The 23,954-nt window shown below is 37.4% G+C and overlaps 1 protein-coding gene across 3 annotated transcripts in view; it reads right to left on the reverse strand.

The window, feature by feature from the left end:
* edil3a (EGF-like repeats and discoidin I-like domains 3a) overlaps positions 1-23,954 on the reverse strand; it is a 121,934-nt gene that overhangs the window by 27,292 nt on the left and 70,688 nt on the right. For all 3 annotated transcript variants that reach the window (XM_024275435.2, XM_024275436.2, XM_024275437.2), the window contains 4 exons: positions 21,401-21,582; positions 9,067-9,222; positions 8,233-8,377; positions 7,955-8,139 (listed from right to left, as the gene is read on the reverse strand). In XM_024275435.2, the coding sequence (XP_024131203.1) occupies positions 7,955-8,139; positions 8,233-8,377; positions 9,067-9,222; positions 21,401-21,582 (668 nt within the window). The remainder of the gene's footprint in view (positions 1-7,954; positions 8,140-8,232; positions 8,378-9,066; positions 9,223-21,400; positions 21,583-23,954) is intronic.

A 23,954-nucleotide genomic window follows, 5' to 3' on the forward strand; every position in this document is an offset into this window, starting at 1 on the left:
AGTTTTTTTTTAAAAAGAAAAAAAGACATCACCGTCAACCCTGATTTTTATTTTTCACAAATGGTTAATGCACTTTCTTTGTTTTTTATTTTTTTTAGAAAATCCAACATGTCACATAAAATGAGAGAAATTATTACATTTTCCTTTACAAAATGTTCCTTTTTTAAATCTATGCATGAACTGTGTCTCTGCTAATCACTGTTAGTTGTTTAGTGATCTGCATGGACATGCTATTACTTACATATCATATAAAAAAAAACATTTGTTTTTTTCAAAGTTTATTAATAATTCATTCACTAATATGTTTTTAAGTCGGTTTTCATATATATTAGGGCTGTATGATATTAAAATAAACTTGCGATGTGCAATATTAGCGATCAATATTGCAATGACGATATGACTTGCGATGCAAGACCATGTAGAAAAACAACTAATACATCATTTACATGTCACTGCATCAGTTTTATTTAAATCAATTAAACAAAACTTAAATTATACTCCAAATGACCCACATCTACACAAGAGGCGAGTATCTAAAATAATAGAGGTTCGTGCGATTGCTCAAATGCAATAATGGCCTTATTAAATTGTTAAATACATCAAGCTTATCAACCATAAGATGTTTAAACAATAAAGATAACCGTTTATTGCAATTTAAGCCGTCTTTAAAGAAACATGTGTTGCACAGGCTGATATTGCGATGACGGTAAATTTGCGATGTATTGTGCCGGCCTAGTATATAAAGTTCTTACATCTTTTTATTTTTTTTACATTTCAATGTTTTTCTACACAAGATCTTTTTCTGCAGCTCACAGCTCACTTTTCTTGCATTATTAGCTGGCTTTAAATCTTAGGTGTTCTGTGAAAGCATTTACAACGTCATCATAACCTTCAAAAAAAGACATTACTTTGAATTACGCCTCACTGAAAGAGGCAGTAGTCAAAGAAAGTTTTTTTAAGTTAAACGTAAGTTGATCAAATTTAAGAATCATGACTTTTTTATCCATTGACTAACAGTGTTTTCTAGCCTGACTATTAAAGTCTTGCTTCAATAAAATGCTGAGAGTTCATTTGTCATTTTTCTTTGCATACATGCAGTGTATGTTTTTAAGGACATAAAAATCATTATATCGAGATGAAAGCCCAGTAATCAACAAAATCATTGTACAATAAATTGTGCCCTTTTCAATTACTACTTATGATTTGTTACTATCAACTATGCTTAGTAAAATTGACCTGCACATCCATTGTGCATTGGGTTACTAACTGGAGCAGCACAAAAACCAAAGGATGTGTTAATAGAATAAGGATGTCTTTGTTTCCTGCTTTTCTTAATTTAAGCCCAAACATTTTACTTATTTTTTATAGAAAGAAACAGGGCCAAAATGGATGCACCTAATTTAATTTACCTTGGTTGCAAAATTATTTTAATTATTTTTCTAATTTAATTTCTGTTTGGCTGAATGGTGGCGGGCTGGCTAGCACTCTCACTTCACAGTCCGTGAAGCACAGTCCGTCCCTCCATCCGTCCATCCATCCATCCATCCGTCCATCCATCCATTCATTCATCCATCGTCTACCCTGACCACTGTTGGGAGAAAGCGGGTACTCCCTGGACAGGTCACCCGCCTGTCACTACACAATCACTCCCACACACATTCACAGTCACACTTAGGGACAATTTAGAGCAATCAGTAAACCTATGAAAGCTGTTTTTAGACCATGGGAGGATGCTGGAGAAAACCCACGGATACATGGGAAAACATCCACACAGAAGGGATTTGAAACGGGATTGTCTTGCTGTGAAGCGAGAGCACTAACCACTGCACCACCATACATCCCATAAATGCATTTCAATTAAAAAAAGATATACGTATGTATATCTTGCTTTTCTTTTAAAGTCAGAAGTAACGAAAAAAAAAAAGAAAGAACAAAGTAGTAGTTTCCACATGAAGAAGGAAAGTTGCAGTGAACCATTATGGAGGGATGAAATAAATTATCATATATTTTTTGCCACTTTAAAGGAAATATACACAAAAGTGCACAATAAATGAAATGATTGAATGAAAAACATCTTACAAATCCGGCGATGTCTTGTCACATAAACACAAACATCTCATATAAACTCTGAAAAGTTTGTAAAAACTTATCTGATTCAAAAAGTAACACACAGATCAGATTTGCTGCTATCTACATTCAGCCTGAAGTCCTTTGCCAACTTTTTTGTCAGCGCCAAAATGTGTGAAAGCAGAGGTTCTGATATCCCATCGCTACAATTCATTATCACCAGTAGCCATTCACCACAAAACCGCTTAAGCCAAAGGCTGGGGAAAAAATGTCTGAAAACCAGAAGTACCATTAAGCTAAACCGGACACTGAGGATTGATAATTCTGCCTCCAAAAACGGCAAAGGACAATGCTCTCACATCAAAATGCGACTTTAGACTGGATGTCTTCAAACGGATACATTATATATTTAGACACATATAACACATATGAAGCAGAAGAAAACCATGAGATTAATATTCTACTGTGCAACCTTTTAATTTTGTAGGAGGATACTGAGAATCGGGAAATCTGTTCAGAAGAACAAGAATCTCAGCAGCAGGTGCACAGATTATTTTCTTTACAATCTGTCTCTCACAGTTGAAGTGTACCCATGATGAACATTAAAGACCCCTCTCATCTTTTTAAGTAGGACAATTTGCAGAATCAGTGACTGCCAAATACTCTTTTGCCCCACTGTATGTGCTTTTGTGGAATTAAACTGACATCTTTAACAGACCCATTTACCCCTTTTCTCTTTGTCTTTTTATTCCCTCTAGCTGTGAATTCTCTCTGGTGTTGAGTAACCCCTTCATCCCATGTAAATGCAAGACCTTCAGAGCCATGAAACACTTTGTGTGCACTGTAATGAAGAAATGCATATTTAAGTAAAATGTATTGAATCACTAAATCAGAGAAACCCTCAAAGAGAGTCCGCTCTTATTTGGTAATGTAGAAAAGTACCAAAAACCAGAATAGACATTGAGAGTTGCTGCATTGCTGAATATACCACTGATTTTCAGCAATGACTGTGCGCTTAACTTCAGAGTTTAAACACATTTTATTAAACAGTACAGACAGCTGAGCGATGAATTGTGATGCCTTAGATCTTTTATAGTTTTCTCAGAAGCTCATATGGCGTCATCAGAGGCAGAGGTGATTATAACACTGCCACACACACACAAAACACTTATTTATCACCATAAGGAGATAATTGAGTGTAAAAACCTTGGAGACGAGGGGGGTAACTAATGAACCACTAAAAAAGGAATAATGATCATGGCTTGTTTTGGAGCCTTTGTGGACTACGAGTATATCTGGGAGTATGCACACATATTACAAATATCAGATGTTGAGTTTATATTATTTCCCCACTTTATAATTACTTGCCTTACACATGGGCATAGTGCAATCATGAGGGCATATTATACACAATCAGTTTTTCTAATACTATCCAGGTTAGCGTCTGACCTTCAGATAAAATTTGGTTTAATAGATGGATCTGTGCATAACATCATTGGGATGGGTTTTATGTTAAAGCTACTAAATTATTATGATGAATTTAGTTTTGAGAGAAACATTCACTTCTTGGGCATTGAGCTCATATTTATATGAATCCAGCACTTATCTTCTTGAAGTAGAAGCACGGATGGTTCTGCTCAGATGTACTGAGAGAGATGTTGGAGCAGATCCAGGAGCGGTGTCAGGGAAAACTAATTAACACAACACTGGAAAGTGTCTAGTCAGTTTTTCCCCCTTCTTCTATTCGATAGTGTGCTGAGACCCGGAACAGGACTTACATCTGAACTCAGGATATTAAAGTGATCACTTCATTTCACTCCTAAAAATAGCCAGCTACAGTTACAGTATCAGAACTCTATCACTTCCTGTGAGGAAGCCAGTGCAGAAAAGAGACTCGTGCAAGAAATTTTAAACTGTCAGGGAGGCAGGAAGCTGAGAGAGAGCTGCTATAATGAAGGCAGGTTCAGTGCAGTTTTTCGACACTTTAAGTTGATAAGTGCACAAGAAAAGACGTAGACAGAGAAGCTGTGTGAGCTGTTATCACAGTTGAGAGAAGCAACTTAAACTCGCATCGCCGCTTCATCTGTCAACACCACTCTCTAGCTGCTAATGAAGAACTGCAATTCTTGGTGATTTTCAGCCCTTTGGTGAGGTTAAACAATCACTGGTGTGTTAGGGACATTTAGGTTGCTTTCACACTACATCATTTTGTTCATGCTTCCTCAAATAGTCCGCTTTATTTGGCAAGAGTGATGCTCGCTTGAACTCTGGTAAAGACAAAACTAACAAAAAAACACGTGCCATGGTTCACCTGCAAGAGAACCTGGTGCAGATCAGTGATGATGTGAATGCAGGCGTTCTACCAGTGGACCAAAGAGCAGATCCATTGACTGTATAAGAGAACTGGACCGAGTAAGTGTGACATCACCCATAGATTAGGCCTTATTTCCGACTCCAATGAAACAAAGCCATTTCAGTCGCCATTTTTCTGCAATACGGTTGCCGCCATTTGGAGCCAGACTAGGTTAGTAAGCAGTGATTGGTCAGAGTTGGTCTGAGTTCTATGGCAACTACATTCTAAAAAAAAGCCAAAAGACAAATCTGAAGTAGGAAAAGTAATGATTAGTTGGAAAATGTTTCTCTTGAATGGTAGAAAAGAAACTGTAGGGTATACTGGCTTATACTGAGCTATAATAAAATCAGAACTGTCTTCCAGAAATAGCTCCACATGCCTCCAGTGGTCATTTAAGGAACTGCACCATTTAGTAGTGTTTGCTTCAAATTTAAGATTGGAAGTTGGTGGATTGATTTTGAAATGGGAAGGGCTGCAGATATATACATCTCAGAGTCCTCAAGACATGGAGAGAGGAAGCTGTAGGAACGGTAAATAACAGATGAGTTGGAGCTCAAGGTGCCAAATTCCACTTCCTTCCTTAGTGAGATCTATCCATCACTTTTCCTTAAACGCTTCCAGAGAGCAGATGTTGTCTGTTGCAGAAACACTTTACAGATGTGTTTTTCTTTTTGTTAGGATAAACAAACCTAAAAGTACACCATGCTGAGACCATCCTGGACAGGACGATACAGTCACAGATGTAGAGGCTTCCATAATAAAAGAGGAAAAAAATGAAAAAACACTTCTGAAAGAGTTAAAAACATCGTTGAACATGAGAGCAACAGAAGAATCCAGCAGTGTTTAGTGTCGCTCTATTGTTCTGCTGATCAAGAGGGATGAGTCTACATGGCCTCTGTGTGGATTACTGGAAGGTTAATGAGGCTGCGTGGTTTGAGGTTTACTCCATGACCCCCGTTGATGAAAAGTAGATCTATTCAGAAAGGCTCACTTTTGTCTCCGCACTAGAGGTCAACAAAGGTCATGGGCAGAGTCCCTTGTCTTTTGACTCTGGACAAAAACAGTCTTCTCCTGTTCATTTGGTTTGTATTTATATGAATCTCTTTTTTTCCAGGTGTTATGTCCTCATGCTGCTAGTGCATCTACCATTTTAAACATAGTGTTACGTGAGCAGAGAATGTGCAGTGGTTATCTCAGCCCCAGTCTAAATTGCTAAGTTGCAGAAGGAGAGGGGGCAGTAGTTTTACATAGATAGGAATTAACAAAGCTATGAAAATATTCACATCGTTTCTTCCTTTTATCAATTTAGCAGCATATGGACGCTACAGTCTGCACACAGGTTGATGAACTGACTACACCTCTTGAAAAATAGTCATAAAAAGGATTTTAGCTGGTTCTATGTGAGTGGCTGCCGGTGATGGAAGGAATTCAAGCAGTACGTTTCAGCAGTAGTACTGTCCAATATCACCAGAAACTGTGGGGCTACAAATACTTGAAAATGAAGAAAAAAGGTTTTTACCTTTTATCTTTGGACTTCTATCTTAGAGAGCTGTATCTGACATCTTCAGGTGGGCCAAAGAAGCCTTTCTGACAAAATATCTTTCAGTTTCCCTCTTTGTAATTCTAACTTAAATCAGTTTAGTAAAATGGTCTCAGGCAAAGACTCCATTTTTAACCTGTAATGCCCTGTAGCAACAAATTAACAACAATCTGCCCGAGAGTGTTTTAAATATGTGAATAAAAACGTTTTTTTAAGTATTGTCATGAATGAATAGTATTAAAAACTTGCATTTACTATAAAATGAGTTAAAGGGTGCTTTACTTTTTTTGTCTTCACTTAATGCATTTTAGTGAAGTAGCAACTGCAAAACAAAATGAGCATTTACCTCTTTAACTCATGACTCTGCGGTGTTAATCTTAAAACACGTCCCTGATCTGACAAACTCCAGCCTTCAAGACGTCTGGATTTGTTTCTAGGGTTTGTTTGTAGTTTGAAACCCTGCTGTCTGGATCGGAGACTGATACTGGCACACCGCAGTACAAAAAGCTCAACGATGGGAATTACGGTTTGCTTTGTACAAGTGAATGAACAAAATGGTGTGAATAAAAAAGATAAAAATGTTGAAAAGAGAAAGTCTATTTGCTGTAAAGTGTTTAATGTAAAAGGAAACGTGTTGTTTACTTTAGGGAAAATGTGCAGCATCATGCAGCAGGTTTTCCATATCAACACTTAGTGTTTGTTAAAGCCTTCTCTCTACTCCCACTCCACGGCAGAACAGCTGTCTTGATTAATAAGAATGCTTATTTCATCATTAGCGCTGATTAATTCCATTAAGTCTTTCAGTAATGGCACTGAAAATCAATTATTTGCCATAGCAACCAAAGAAAAGACACAGATTGTAGGACATTAAGGCACATAAGATATACAAACTACTCAGTTCCAGCAGCTATATCATTGCAAAAGTGAAACAGCACTTTGCAAGAAGTAATCCTCAATGTTTACTTTTTTTAAAAGCCAGATTTCATTTATGCCTATAAGCGCAGACATGGTTCTTGAAAATGGAAGCCATTGATTTTCTCACTGGATCTGTATAGCATCTCTTCTGTCCTGCCGGCACAGCATGTAATATGAGACCACAAGTTTCCCTTTACCCACAGCAATCAATTTTTCTTCAGCCGGGCTCCGTGGCACGGATGGAGCCTGCCTAAGTATCTTTCTCCTCAAACACACACCCCACGTTCCATCTGCGCCTATAAAAAAGTATTAGGCTCAAAAAATGTCTGATTTAAAACTAGAGCCGCCTAATAACGACCAAAGTCAGACTGACCACAGAGAGAGCTGACTGAGCCACTGCAAGGGAGGGTTCATATATAGATCGGGTGCATAAAAAAAAGTCGCAGAAATGGCTCTGATCTCTGATTCTCAAAGAAAATGATCCGCATGATAGCCTTCTTTTGTCCTCACTATTTCAACTTGAAGTGACATGTCCCTCTAAAAAGAAAGTAGCGCCCTCCTGCAAAAGAAAAAAAAAAAGCAATATAAGGGGCATGATAGATGTAAACTCCATCAGCCTGCATCACTTTCCCATTTTTTCAGAGAAAGAAATTTGTGATAAACAGTCATCTAGGGACTCACGCCATGTCCTCTCTTCAGAATAATGATAATGTTTACCAACCGGCCGATAATGGATAGATTGGCTGGTTTCATAGGAAGGATGGATAGTAGCCAGAGATGACAGGAACAAACTCACCGACTGCATCAAAGGCACAGTGAATGCTGATTTAAAAAAGAAAAAAAAAATGCTTTTTGACAGTCGGGTTTTTATGAAGAATTTCATCTCCAGATGATATGCTGTCAATGAATGAAATCTTTCCGCCTGTAGACTAATCCAATGTACTGACATGGATTTTACACACCATTAATTACATTTTCAAGGAGGAAGAAGGTGCAGAACACAAGAATATTGGTGTCTTTTCAATTCCTGCTGATATACTAATTTCTCTTGACAGTAGATAACTCAGAATAGTTCTTACCTGAAGCCACTGTGATTGGTCACTGTGTCCAGCTGTCCAAGCATTGACCTTCCCCTGTTTATCCAAGCGGGCCTTCCCAGGCTCCCAAGTGAACATGTCCATGTTAAGAGTCCTGAAGATGCTGGAGGCTGTCACCTGATAATCCTGGATGTGACCCGACTTCATCCCCAGAGGTTCAGAACAGCCTTTCCAAAAGCAAAAACACATTTGCATTCACCTTTGAATTACACCAATTCACCCCAATCATATTATAAATGTAGTTACGATCTATCATTTACCTGTAAGCTCACAGCCGAGAAGCTCCATCCGTAAAGTACAGTGCCTCCTGCAGACTTGGGGGTAAATTCTCACATACTGGGCTTCAATGGGAGGTGTGAAAGAGTTGGCTGATGGAGCGTTGTTATCAACATTGCCTCTGAAAATCTGTTGTAAGAGATGAAATAACAGCAGATTGAGGGCGTGGAGGACAGTGAAGCAGATCTTATTACTTTAGCGTTACAGTCTATCTGGCTCTGTCTCCTCTGACTATTCCATCCCCAACAAATTGCTGTCATTCAAGGTCAATTAATAGGAATTACAGTGAAAAATTGATAATTTCTCGCACCATTTGAGCCCGTTAATTCATAAGGAGAGTGGTGTGTTTAAAACTGGCCCTACATTTATGTTGCTAAACACTCTGGGGAGAGTGGAAGGCAAATTTTGTCTTTAGAGTAAATTTCCTCACAATTACTTTTAACAGATAGAAAAAAGGAATGAAAAAATAGTATAGATCAATATTGCTGAAAAAATATGATTGATAAAAGCTTTTAGTTTCTAATGAATGAATGTTGTATGCCTTATTTTGGAGGCTTTCTTCCCCAAATAGTATAAAAATTCAATCTAAAAGCCATAAACTTGAAGAAGGGTAAAGGGCAGAACGATGGTCCCTGTGTGTCCCGGCTAATTAAAAGCCATCTCATCATATCCTCCTCAATGCCCTTGAAAGAGTACACCGTCTCAAGTCCTTGGGAGCCGGCGTGCATGACTGTGTCGGGCTTTGTTCTACAAAAATATATGTCAACAGATGAGCATGTTTTATTTTATTTTTGTCCCTGTCCCTACTTGTGTCTTACCATATCCTCATCCTTGCCCTTGACTTTATACGTTCTCCAGGTCTTTCCATCATCACTGTAGGCGACTTTATAAGACTTGACATACTCCGGACTGCCGATACGCTTTGCACCCTGGGTAATTACGCCTGTGACCCTCATTCTCCTTTGGAGGTTTATCTGGAAACACACAAAAAAAGGGAAAACGATGAGGTTTGAAATTAACTTTTTGACACATGCTTACATTGAATGTGACAGTAGAGTAAATTCATGTCATTCTATCTACTTCTGCCTCAGGGCCATCCATTTCATAAACGCCAAGGATTAAATAGGACATTTATTTTACCCTTCATTCTCTACACTTCAATTAATTAAAAAATGACATCTATTAAATAGACTCTAATTTCTGAATAAAAAGTAATTAAATACATTTAAAAGAAACAGAAACAGACTCTCCTTCACATCCGTCCACACTGCTTTTTAAGAACCCAATCAAGACTGGCAAATGTAATATTATGTATCTGAGTGTGAAAAAACCCATAAAGACATCACACGTTTATGACAGAATATATCAAAGTCCTGACAAGCAAGAAGACAGCGAGACCCAAGGAGGATTAACTGTCAAGATAATGATCCAAATTAAAACTTTACTACCATCTGGTTGAGACCCATTAACATTATGAAACAGTTGAACCTCTGTTGATGAGTATTTTTGTTTTATTGCTACAAACTTTCCTTTGTCTGGCTCTCTCTAACTTCTCACTTGTATGACATCCTAAATATCCACGACCTTCACGCCACAAAGCCCATTTTAGACCACACTTTTGTCATCCTACTTTTCCGTGCTCTGGATTCTGGTCTTCGGTTCCTTTTCTGCTTTCCTACCACGAGTTTTATGTCTTTTGTTTAGAAAACCATTATCTGTTTGAGTGAAAACATTTTGAGCTCAGGCCAGAATCTTCCTCTGTAAATCTAAGATGGATTACTCATACTGCTCTCAAGGACACACGTCTAAGACAAGATTCAACGATAAAATATGCTTAAACAGTGATGGAAGGCTTTGACATCATCATTCAGGCTCTCGTGATGCAACCTTGAGGTCCTGTGTAGGTGATTTCACAGTTGCATACCCAGTAAATCATGGTTGTTTCTCATGTTGACCAAGAAGGTAAACACGTCATTTTCAGAATATTTTTTAACAAAAAAAAAAACAAAAAAAACTAAAAAGTAGGAGATATTTTCAATTCAAACCAAGCATCTATGGTTAATGTGATAGAACTGTACACTTAATCACAATTAAAAGTCAAGTTCTGCACACTTTCCAAAGTAAATGTCATTTTTCACATTGTTTTACTATTTTTTTTCCTTGTCCTTTCCAGTGGCTGAGAACACAGATAAGAGCTGTTTTTATTGCAACGGGATTGTGAAACTTTGGACACAAGAGGCACATAATTGTATAAACCCCTTTGGTATTTGAAGATAAGCTTTTCCTTGTATTCATAATTGGGAATATTTCTGTTTGTTTAGCCAAAAGAAAAAAGGGGAGGGGTGGTTGGGAACGAGATAAGAAAAGGGGTAAAATCAAATCTAGATGGTTACCAAAACAGCTGGTACTGTCAAAAGACACATATCAACAAACTTAAACACAATAAACAAATATGAGGGGCCGTACAAGATATTATTGTTTAAGAGTAAGAATGTATGTATGCTTAAGCGAATATATATACATGTGAAAATGAGAATGTATGTATATGAGTGATTCAGAATGAATAATGTCTTGTACGGCCCCTCATAAACAAAGCTACTCACTGTGCAAACCTTCACACACATATCTATGCACACTCACGGACGAGGAAGTGAAGAGTTTTGTGGACTGAACTTACTCCAAAAGTTTGCTGTGACCAATACATTCAATCCATTGGTTTCTCAGAGCAGAGTTCTTAGGACAATAATGAAAGCTTACATCCGAAATGGTCTTTCTTTGATTAACAATCCTTTGCAACTGCAGTCAAATGAGCCGCCGTTTGCATTTCCGTGGTTACATCAGGAAGATCCGTGGAGTCTCGCTGAGATTTTCCAGCACTCACAGTCCTGCTACCGTAAGCATTGTATGAAACTCACACAAAAAATCCAGTGGCGGCTGATTTGACCACGGAAATGCAAACGGCAGCTCATTGACCGCAGTCAATAGGAAAATACCATCTTCTCTACTCCGGCACCTGAGCTAGACATGGTAGCTTTAACTATACACTTGATTTGCCTTTGAGTTGGCACTACTTCTTACCAAAGGTTGGAACAGCCATAATATATTACTGTGTGTGTTTATCAGTTTGATATTGTATCAGTCAGATAAAGATAGACAGATATATTTATTTTATTTTGCACAAAAAAAAACTGTTAAAAGGCCTATATCCTGCTTTTCTTAAGCCTTTCAGAGTAAACTTTATCCATATATACGATCATATATCAGCTTTGGCACACTAAAGAACAAATTATTTATGAAAAATGTATTATTTTCGCAGGGTTTTATTCTTCCTACCCTGAATTGAGATGCTTTGATCTCTGAGAATATTCGCAACATCTAAAGTAACATGCCTATTGTAATGTACATGTTGTTATAAATGTAAAATGTCTGTTAGACCCATATTTAATTGGACATGGGACACAATTGGAAAATAAGTGGTATTGTGCATTTAAAGTGAAAGTGTTTTGCTGAGCAGCGTAAGTTCCGGTACTGACTGTGCACTCTTCCTGAAAGGGGCTGTTCTTACTTTGTGACATCAGCACACGAGAACCCACTCGTTTTTGTGGGTATGGGAGGGGCTGGTGCTCAGAGTGCATGTTTTTAGAGATATGCACAAAAATGTGCGAATGGATCAAAAAATGTTTTTTTGGGGGGGGTTGTTTTTAGTGAGGAATGGACATCATAATACACCTAAAAGATCAAAATGTTGATTTTGCATGGTATAGGCTCTTTAAATACAGTATTTTAGAGGAAAGAATAATAGTTTTAAAAAGCATTTCACAAATATAAAAGCTTTAAACGAAAACATGAAAAAGGATTTTACTTTTTTTCTGGAAAAAAGGATTTTACTTTTCCAAAACACTTGGGATGTTTATTCTTCTTTATAGAATCATCAAGTTCAAATTAAGCTGATTGCAATTAATTTGATTTTCAGTTAAATTGGCAATTAAAGAGAGATGAGATCAAATTGTCTAAACATGCTTAGAGGAGGAATCTGCTCAAACTTGCATTCCTTTGCTATTCTTCAACATCTCCACAGAGATAAGCACTTCTTGCACTAATTAGAAGCCCTTTTCTTACTAAAGGGACACCATTGGGGTAATTAGGGGCGATCCCTCACATTTTTAATGACCACTCAGAAATGCTCCTCTGTCATTTCGGTGCTTATAGAGATAGACTTTGTTGTACAAGTAAAGCAACACTGGAAAAATCTTCCTCAAGAGGCCCCATGAAGGCAGACGTGTGACATTTTTGTCATTTTGAAGGAAGCACTAATTGAATGACAGCATATGAAATTCACACAAGAGACTGTTCAATAAAAACTGATAATGTGTTTACAACAAAGCTGCTCTTATTGATGGGATGGAAAGGGACAATGACCCAAAGCACGCCAGTCAGACGATTTAAAAGAGGTTTGAGGAGAAGAAAAAATCTTTAGCAGAAGCAATGTCACAGCAACACTAAATAATATATTAAGTGTTTTATTCAATGCACTTACTTCTAATGCAACATACATTCTAGATACAATTAAATGTGTTGGATAAAAGGTAAAAATGTAATCATTAGCTGTGTTGCTAAACTGGTGCTGGCTGTGACTTTAGTCTGTGCCAGACTACAAATGAGCTCCATGGCAGACATACTGCTGCCTGTATTTATGGAACATAAATTTCTCTATTAAAGAAAAAAAAGGAACTAAAGGCTGTGAAATGTTGTTGCTTGTCGGAGTAATCTGATGAAACTCTTGCAAATACAACACAAACAAAACACTAGAGATTACGCAGACAAAGCAACGACTGCATCCTCTTTTTGGATCCACTGCTGATGAGATCAATCAGCTTCCAAATGCAACCATCCCATTGCTTTCATGTTTACATGGCACTCATTATGCTACCAAAATAAATTTGCAGTTTTTAACTCAGAACACAGTTGGGGGGTTTTGTAGGTTGCGAGTTAGCAGCTGTTAACTGACTCAAATAATTACTAAGCAGCTTTAGTTTCAGTCGAGTTTTATTCCAATCATTACAGATGGGCTTCAGAGCAGTTATTAGAGAAAAGCAAGTGCAGCAAGAGTTCAATGATCATCCTGGTTTATTTCACCGAGCCGAGCTCCTACAATGAGATGAGGGTAAACTGCACCATGCAGAAGTAAGTGTGGTTTATTGGGGATCAAAATAATCAGCAAAGATCAGCTTATGAGGACTGAGGCAAGTAGAGGGACATAATCCAGTTGTTAGTCTTATTAGTAAGAATAGTCTTTGCAAAGTGAATCTCAAAATGAAAATTCAAAATTTGCATTTAATACCCACTCCGATTAAAATAGTGTTTTTGCTGTTTTGCAACATGTTCTTGTGGCATTTTTTTTTCATGATGGAAAAGACATATGAAAAAAAATAAGCTTAATATTGCATTAAGTGTTTCTCTATTTAAATTGTTGAGAATCAAGAGTAGACAAATAAATGTTGTTGGAAAAAGCTTGTAGGTGTGAACCTACAACAGCAATTCACAAACTCCCTGCTCCGCTCCATTCTGAAGCATCCACTTGTAGACGACTAAATCCATCCATGTACGTCGTCGTTTGATAGGTTTGACTGACTGGACTAAAAAGGTAGACACATTTGACACCTCTGTTTGATTTGTTGTTCTTTTAAATTGCCATCCTGAAACAGTACTGCTAGTCCTGCTAGCTCTTCAACTATTGATCACTTCATTCACTTGTGTTTACTTGTGAGACAGTGCAGACCACATTACACTGGGAGTAACACTCACCTAAAGATTGGTCAACACATAGATTCACTTTTGTTTAAACAGCAAACTTCTCAGTGATCCAAAAAAAAGCAATGCAGTAGTGTTTACGCCAACCTGCAGGAAAGTATTCTTTGTCAAAACTGGTGTTATGGTCTCGCTAACTTGCCCGCATGTTTCTTAATGAGTTTGTTGATTCTGTTGCCTGGAAACTGCAATTTCTATATTGTCCATAATCAACAACTAAGATTAACTGTTCTATAGTTGGTTCATGCATGAGTTAAAAAGGTCATGTAAACTATGAACATGTATGTTTAGAGAACTGCCAACAGCAATTAACATAAAACATTCCAGGAGTTAACCTGCTAAATAACCTCAGAAAACATTGCGACTCCTGTATTGACAAGCCAATTTAGCTCATTATTTAAATCGCTCATGATTTACATTTTCAAAGAGTTGGGAGAGATGTGTTGTTAGGATTTATTCTGGGGGCAGATGAGTGGGGCATTATGGTTAAAAACACAACTTACCATGTGTGTCTTCATATATTTTTTTTTGCAGCAGATATGAAAGTTGTAAAGATGATGAGGATGACCGTGGCTCAATTTTTAATAATTCAAGAAAAACAAGTACCAAGAGTGGTGCACAACACAAAAAGACAAGTGTAAACCATTGACTGTATAAGAAAATTGGACTGATGACCTCTCCTCCACCACGTTCCAAATAGCAAAGTCCCATAGACTTTTATTGAAAAATAAGCAGCTATTACTTAGTTGTATTTGCCAGAATAACCATTCTTGCTCTTCAACACGTTTTTAAACATGATTTTGCTAATTCTAATATATTTCTTTGATTACATGCTTTTTGTTGTTGTGAGTCATTCAAGTTATAAAGTGACCAACAAGGTAGTGGCCTCCACTTCAAACGTTCAAGAAGTTGGATGAAGAGATTCTTCTGATCTTGATTTCAGTGAAAGGGGTTATGGATTTCCAACAAGCTTCCAACAAGCATTACACTTGTTCTAGTTTTATTTTTATATTGTCCAAATTGGTGGTTATTATTGACTCTTTCAAGATTTAGAAAAGCTTAAAAGCTGTCACTTTATCAGAAATAAACCAAATACTAAGAGCAGAAATAGTAAGATGAGTCTGCTAAAAAGAACCTTTAACTGTTGATTAAATCCCAGCATCACCCAAAGAGCTCTGCTTTGCTAATTATAATATTTGGTGTAAACCAGATCTATTTGTAATTGTTCCTCCTTTATTTTTTCCCATTTCATCTGCATTTAGAGACTAAGGCCATAAAATAAATGTCAAAAGAAAAAAATGATTTATACATGATAATAATAGCAGAAGCTCTTAGTCAATATAAGACAGCTGGCCTCTTAGGAATTATTGTGGCCATTTTTCACTGTTTCTCAACATTTCACTACCAGAATGGATAATCGATTCATCAAGAAATTTGTCAGCACTAAGATCAATATAGAATTTAATTATAGTCTGCAGCCACAGCTGTGAGATATACAAAAATCTTGTTTCGTTGCAGTGCAGTAAATAACTTGTGTCGTATGACAGTAAATCATGAGATCAAGTTTTTTATTAAGCTACAAACATAAAACAAAACTGTCTTCATTCCACAATTTTAAAGAGAGGTCCGTCGTATTTTATTCAGAAGTCAAAAGAATTTATATACAACCAACAGTAAAATCCTCAGGTGAAGTTTGGAAATGACTTCATAGTGGGTATTCTTTGGCTGTCGGCATTGATGTGACAATCAGATTTAAAAAAGAAAAAAAATTTAAGAGAATCTGACAAAATCTATAATAGATTAACTGTCCAATGCAATGAAGTTTTGCAAAGTGGATATGGCACCAATGCCAATGGTCATCAGTTGGGTTTCACCTCTCCAATCCTCTAATATTCCATTAATATGTATAGACTTCCATTAATGGTGATGGAAGATGCATTACAGTAAAATAAATAAATAAATAACCTTGATTAGTGAACTAAACTGTGTCTAACTATTCTTTTATGTTAAAAGTTCTTGTGAAAACTGTTGCAGATCAACTGTATGTGTTTTTTTTGGTGGAATTTGTATGTTCCTCTCCATGCATGCATTGGTTCTCTCCAGGCATTCCAGCTTAACTCCCACAGTCCAAAAACATGCTTGATAGGTTGATTAGTTACTCTGAAGTGTCCCTCTGTGTGTGGGGGTATGGTGGCCGACACGGCTCACATAAATGCAAAAGCTATAACAAGACGACAAAAGCCAAAGCACGATGGCAAAAGACAATAACACGATAACAAAAGCTGAAGCACAACAACAAAAGCCAAAGCACGGCGACAAAAGATGAAGCCCAGAAACAAAAGCTAAAGCACGACGACAAAAGCCAAAGAACAACGATAAAAGCCACAACAGAAGGACAGAGGCCAAAGCACGATGATAAAAGCCGATAACACGATAACAAAAGCTGAAGCCCAACAACAAAAGCTGAAGCACAACAACAAAAGCCGAAGCACAGCGACAAAAGCTGAAGCACGACGGCAAAAGCTGAAGCACAGTAACAAAAGCTAAAGCAGAACAACAAAAGGTGAAGCACAGTAACAAAAGCTAAAACACAACGACAAAAGCCAAAGCATGGTGTCAAAAGCAGAAGCCCGGCGACAAAAGCTGAAGCACAACGACAAAAGCCGAAGCACAACGATAAAAGCCACAACACAACAAAAATTATTTACGACGGAAATTGTTCACAACCGAAGTGAATAACTTTCATTTAGTTTCAAGCTGTCGCTGCTACTTGAAACTTTGAACTTGAGAGTGGATAAATGAAAATAAAGCTAAGCCGTGCTTCTTCTTTTGTCTTTATGTTGTGGTCTTTGTCGTCGTGTTGTCGGCTTTTGCCTTCTTGTGAGCCGTTTGGGGCACTGTAGTAGAGGAGTGGTTGTGTGCCCTACGACAGGCTGGCGACCTGTACAGGATTAGCCCCGCCTTTGCCTACCAGTACCCTCAAAAGGGATATAGCACATTGGAGAAAGGATGGGTGGATGTCTAATACATCAAAAGAAATGTGGGTAGATTTCAGGCCATCAAAAATAAATAAACACAAGCATAAAAAATATATTGAAAAAAAACACGAGTAATTCTTATCATGAGGTGAAGTACGTCACCTGACTGACATATTGAAGAGAGTACCACGTTTTGCTGGCAAATATAGAATTTTCTTCCTAAAATTCAGAAAAGAATGAGTGTTTAATGTTAGACTCCTAACCTGGATATAGCTGCTAATGTGCCTTATATTTTACTCAACTAGCCTGAGGTCAGTCACTCAAAAAGAACCTGGAACAGAACACTCACAGAACATTTCTGTTGTCTGCACTCTGTGTGCTGGGGCATCGTTAACACGTCAACTATGAATGCACGGATCCAATTCCAGTTTATCGTGTTGTAATCTTACATATTCATGCAAATTTAACAATTTAATTCAAAATAATTGTTTGATTCACTTTAAAATCTGCTTTTTGTAGTAAGTCTGTGTAATCAAGTAAATAGATATGAACATTTGAAATTATGATATATCTTGGAGCTGGTCGTTTCAAAAGTAGCTCATATACCAAAAAAATGTAGACAAAAATCAGTGGACACGTTTCTGTATCTCTTCTCTAAGTGCTAAATTATTCTCTTTAAATCCAAATCACATTTTATCAGAATCAAATAGAAAATAGTGTATATTTAATGACCTGTTAAGTGGAAAGCCAACTAAAGTACCTGGAGAATAAAACAAAACCTTGGCTGTTTTGTTGGTAAATGTGTAATTCTGAAAGGTTTTACCAAGTATTTTCTTTTTTTTATTATTCTACTTAATGAGAACTATGTGTGTTGTTAAGTAAATAACTAAAAACAGCCCTCTGTGTAACATGTTTTTCCTTTTAAGCAAAAAAAAAAGTAAATCAAATTGTAGTTATTAGTTTAAATATATACAACTCTATTGACATCGCTGCCATCAACCATGACCCCAGTTATAAAGTTATATTGTCCACCTAAGCGGCATTACATGTGTGAATATAATTCTACAAAAAATTAAGAAATATGTAACAAGTGTGGTAAGCCTTCACAAGTGATCATATAATTTTTTTCCCAGCCCAACTGTCTGAGGCTACATCTTGTTGATATTGGCCAGCCTGGCAGCATATTTCCCACGAGTGTTCAAATGCAATTTAATGTGTGAGCCAGATGTAGGCAGGGTGTGGAAAGCTGGTTGTTCACAGGTGTGTGAGCTGCAGAAAGCTTTTGTCCACACACACAACAAAAACACACAGTCATATTCAGTGATTGTATGCTTGTCTGAAACTCTTTTGATGTATTATTCAAAGAGTGTTGGCCTTTATTTAGTTACTGGTTATTCTTACTGATCTATTTGTTGGGATGCTGGAAAAGAAAAGTCAAATCTGGCCCGAGACATTCCAAAGTGTAAGATAAATCTGGTGTAACACAGGAAGCTGTACAGACGGATCTCAACCCAGTGGAACACAATGGGTTGTCATCCGTCAACATCCACATGTTTGGCGTGACAGACGTGTAGTTCCACCAGATCATTTCATCCTACAAAGGCACGCCACAGATTGCAAACTCAATCCCAAAACATTGACTGTACACTTCTGTGCTTATGTCCTAATTATCCAGGTCTCTCTGTAGAAACACACAATGCCTGCAGCATCCCACGCAACATCCCGCGTGGCGTCATTAAAGCCAAGCGCACTGCTTGAATGTTTTTTCTCACACTCTTTCCACGTGCCACGCTCCTTCTCTGCTTCTCATTTTTCTCACTCATTCTTCAAATCCATTTTTGCCCCATCTTACTATTATCTTGCTGCTATACGCTGTCTCCCTTCTCGATCGATCTGTCACAGTGTGGCATGTTGATCTATTACACCCCTTTTATGGCTTACTGTCTGTGTATCATACATCTGACAGCGGCATGCTTCAAAGCTCGCTGTACATCATTACAGAGGTGAATATATAGTTCAAAACATAGGAATCAGTAAGCTTACAGAAAAAAAAATCTAATTAATATGATGCGAAACATAAATATGGTGTATGAAATACACTTCCTGGAACAAAGGAGAAAAAAAGTTGCCACCTGGATTTAAATAAGCACATAGATACGAGCCTCCTATTAGATAATTACTGCATCATATTACCTTTTATCTGCAGCACGTTTTATCAACGACAGACCCATCCTATGCCTGTGGAAAAGATGTTGGTCTCTCTGACATGGGTCAAATGCTTGGCGTGGATCAAGCAGAAAAACATCTAAGGAGACTGCAGAAACTGCTTAAATCGGGTTAAGAAATATCCCACACATTGTTAAAAACTAAAAGGATGGTGAGGATCCAGCGTCTTCAAGGCATTGATTTTCTAGGGAGCGATGGAAGGATGGTGGTGTGATGAGCCCAGATTGACCATGTTCCAGATGGACGGGTGCATCAGGGTAGAAAAAAACAGATGAACTGATGCACTAATCATGCCTAGTGCTGACTGTACAAGCCTGGTGGGGCCATGCTGGGATCCGAGTTTCCCACAGTTGGTCTGGTCAAGGTTCTGCAACACTAACTGATTAAAGAATTAGGTCAGCTGACTACCATATATTCATATATGACGAGTTGGGAGTGAGAATGTGTTGGCAGGAGAAAATCCTGGGCAGTGGTCGGACCAAGATCTTGGTAAAAAATTAACGCCACAAAGGATGAAAATAAATCTTGGGGAATTGCAGAAGCCTTTCAAAACAATGCCAGAGCGACTGTGTAATCAAAGCTAAAGGCGACCCAACAAAATATTAGTGTGTGACCTTTTTTATGTTGTTTTTGGTGGTGACTTGTTTTTGGCCAGACAGTGTATGTGCTGTGTGACAATGTGATCAATACAAAATTCAATTTTTTGATAAAGGGTTGTATTAGAAGAGAAAGGATGTGTGCTTTCAACAAAAAAGAAAGTGAATTCAGGTTCAAGACCGTTTTAGATCAGGGGAAGAAGAATCGGAAGTTTCATTACAGTCATTTAGAGCATTTTCGTGCAAAGTGAAATCCTACAACACAGGTTCTTAAAGGGCTACAATCCAGTTACAGTTGAAATTAAAAGCAACTGGGTCAGGGCAGGAGTGCGATGACAGAATCAAGGGATGTGATGTGCAGGTAATCCATTTTATCGATCTGTTTGTGTCGCTCTTAGAATACAAGCATGGCTTAATGGCTCAGCATGGAGGTGAGCAGAGCCTCAGAAGCAGTGCAGTTTCATGCATAAGAGCTTTACTGACGCAAAAAAAAACAGACTCACTAGTCGGATTTTCAATTATATGGTTGTTGATTATAAAATACCTGTTTGCAGTAACAGACGATGTAAAAACAGCTGAAATACGGACATAGAAATGACTGTTACAGTCACCAGTGAGTAGAACATTAAACTCAACAGGTTTTTCTTGAAAGCTCAGTAATTAACTGTCCTAAATATACTCTTCTTTTGAAAAATATCACTGTGGAAAACAAATGCTAATTGGTGGTTCCTTGACGTAGGATATGAGTCATTGTAGATCTGTCCTTTAACATTCCCAATAAGCTGTTGCAGTGTTCTTATATACACATGGTGGGGAGTGCAGAGTTGACTCTTCTTATTATTGACATCTTTGAGAGCATCGATAACAGAGTCACAGGCTCAAAGAAATTAAGAACCCCGGTAAAGAGAATAAGCTTCTTAGTGGAGATCACTTAATTACTGGTGGTTATTGTGTAAAAAAACGGAAGTTTAGGAGAGCTCACTCTGTTTTTTTATATATAAACTATTTATTCAAAATGACAATTTACATTGAGATTATTAAGATTTTTTTATACATGTATCTTTTTAACTACTATAACTTAAATAAAAAAAAGAATGACTCATTTTAAAGATGATGATCACAACATTCCTCTAGTTACAGCTGTCCATGTTGATCAGAACTATACATAGTGGGAACATAGTGTTAATTAAATAAGTATTATTGAATGATTAATGAAGACCATAGCACAAAACGGTGCAGCAATACACACATTTACAGCTTAATTAAAGTTGAATTTTTAAACTTTTTTGTATATTAGTCTACTCCTACATCAGTTCTTGATCTTGCATCTTCAATACTCTACTACTTCTTTTGTGCATTTTTTTATTTTTTTAAAAGTATTGTTTCTTTTTAGAGACTGAATAAAACAAATGCTGTGTTTTTGGTTGATGGGTTTTACAATAATATCGAGCCGTCTGTGATTAAGACAGCACCTGCATTTTAATTTAGTTCTGCCTGGCCGCAGTTCGGCTCTGTGTGATGGCCGTCCTGTTACTGTGCTTTACCTGGATCCATGGCCATCTGTCATTTTCGGCAGCAGTCCAAGCATTGACCAGACCCTTCTTGTTGAGCCGTGCAAAGTATGGGTACCACTTCTGCAAGCCAAAGAGGGCGCGGTGGGTGGAGGAGGCCGTTATCTGTTGGTTGGAGATAATACCACCCTCCATGCCCAGTGGTCCAGAGCATCCTGGAGGGAGAAATAGAGACACAAACCCTTAGTTGTACTCAGAAAAGTGCATACAACATGAAGATTCTTAAAAAGGCACCAATTGTTTCATCTTTAGTCTTTTTTTTTTTTTTTTTTTTTTACATCTGACACCAAACCGTTTTCTCCTTAATATTTCTGTCACAGTTCTCCCTGTAAATCCAAAAAAGTTATTCTGATTCTTGGTTTCATCTTCTGCTGTAACATCACCATAGTAATGATAGCATTGATTTTATCCCCTCATTGTGTGGCAACTAGAATCACAAAAAGGAAATGATAATTTTCAAAAGAGGAAAATGGTGTTTCATTTGTTAACAATCAAGGATCTCAACAAGGTGGCTCTTCTCTTCTTTTGGACAGTATTGTGCATTAAGTCTATTGGAATTGTTACAGCTCCTAATAACTTGGAAATTCTCTGGAAAACTCTGGAGCACCAGATTAAAAATCCCTTAAAATTAGGATTAAAGAGATTAAAGTGTTACCGGAAGCAGCTGTAGTGTATCCGCTTTAAAAAAAGAAAAAGTTCCTTCAAATAATTCTACTGGAATAAACTGCGTCACGGAGCAGTAACTCTGTAATGAAATCATCTCCACCCAACTCATCATCATGTGCACCTCTGCTTGTAATATGGAACTGGCTCACTTAAAATTGATTGGAGATTAATTTCACAGACATTGTAATCTGGAGAAAAACAGAATCTGGCTTCCAGTTATGGGCATAAAGACCTTGCATCATCGCTCCTCTTCTTGCAGAGCTCCTGTTATAAAGACTCCCAAAAGCTTTAATGAGGATGTGCTGCAGGTTTAATTAGTCTTTACATCAGGCAAATAGCTGGCAAAAATGAAGGGAATTACAGTAGAGGGGAAATTCCTGTGTTTCAGAATATAAATCAAAGACAACAAAAGTGATGAATATGTAATTGAATTTAGTCTTTGCTCTGTTGCTGATTAAATGTGGACATCATGACAGGTAAAGACAATGTTCTGTTTCAAAATACTACATTTTAGAAAGTTTATGGAGTCTTAGGATGGTCAATGGACAAGCTCCACAGCATTTGTTTGCAATGATGCCAAAAACCCAACACTGAAAGTTTAAAAAAACTTCCAATTTGTTACCAATTTGTTGAATTTGCCATTGCTAATTACACTGGATATCCCCAATAATACATTCTGCAATCATAGTCTATCTGTTATATGAACCCTATGCAGATTTTTCACAATAAAAGATTACCATTATGCAACATAAGGGAGTAAAATTAATAATAATAATAATATTAATAATTAATAATTTTAAGCAAAGTTGGGCAGCAAACCAACTTTTAACTTTATTGTGTATTTTTATTTATTTTTCTAATAAACTTTTGCATGTATCAGTAAAGATTAATCAGCTCATTTTATTGCTCACATTGTGTGTCTGGTCACAGGCGGTTAAAAACAGTTGGTGTGTGCAAAATCATAAAGCAGAGACAGCTGAGGGAACTTCAAAGCACCATAAGAATGAGGACATGTCAGGCACAGACTTCAGTCAGAGCCACAGCTTGCTCATGCTGACTGAAGTGTAAACTGTGGCTGAACTGTGTCCATGCAAACTGCCTTCAGGGGACGCCTCAAGCGCTGGCCATCTAAAAGCCGTGATTCCGCCTTCGCCATTTAAACAATCACCTAAGCATTTCGCTGCTGACACACAGAGAGAAAGAGAGAAAGAAAAAAAAAATCACACATAACAACAGATAATGAAACTGACAGGGCTGAGAGCTGTGAGAAGATTTTCACACCCAAAGAAAGCAAAGAGTAAAGTAGGAGTGGAATAATAAAACAATCCCTTGCACGACATATCCAGCTGCTAAAACAGCGGGCTACTGAGACACTGAGTAATGTCTGAGGATGGTCCGTGGAGGATAGGCAGGAAGAGAGCACAGACAATGTCTCTGGGTGTTTGTGTGTGTGTGTATTGACAGAGATGTGTTCATATTGTTGATGCAAGTATGGTAAAACACTATGCTTTGTTATTCTTCATTGCATGTGACTCAGTGTTGCACTGAAGTGTAGGTGGATACACCAGACTCCTGCTGGATCTCAAGACACTCAGATTTAGAAAAAAAAATCAATCTTGTCGACAAAAGTTGTTTATCAAATATGAAAATATGTCCGGAAGAAGTTTTATGGACATTTTGAAATAAATGTCCTTTATGGTGCAATCATTTATTCAAAATGTTTTCTCTTTCTAATGTAGTTTTCAAAAATCAATCAATAAAAAAAAAAAAATCAAATTTTCTACCAAATACATCTTTTTTTTTAAATATTGTGACACATTCTGCTAAAAAAAAGAGGCACAAATATGAGAGTACACATGCA

The sequence above is a fragment of the Oryzias melastigma genome, linkage group LG9, assembly GCF_002922805.2.
Source record: "Oryzias melastigma strain HK-1 linkage group LG9, ASM292280v2, whole genome shotgun sequence".
In the NCBI taxonomy this organism is placed as follows: Eukaryota; Metazoa; Chordata; class Actinopteri; order Beloniformes; family Adrianichthyidae; genus Oryzias; species Oryzias melastigma.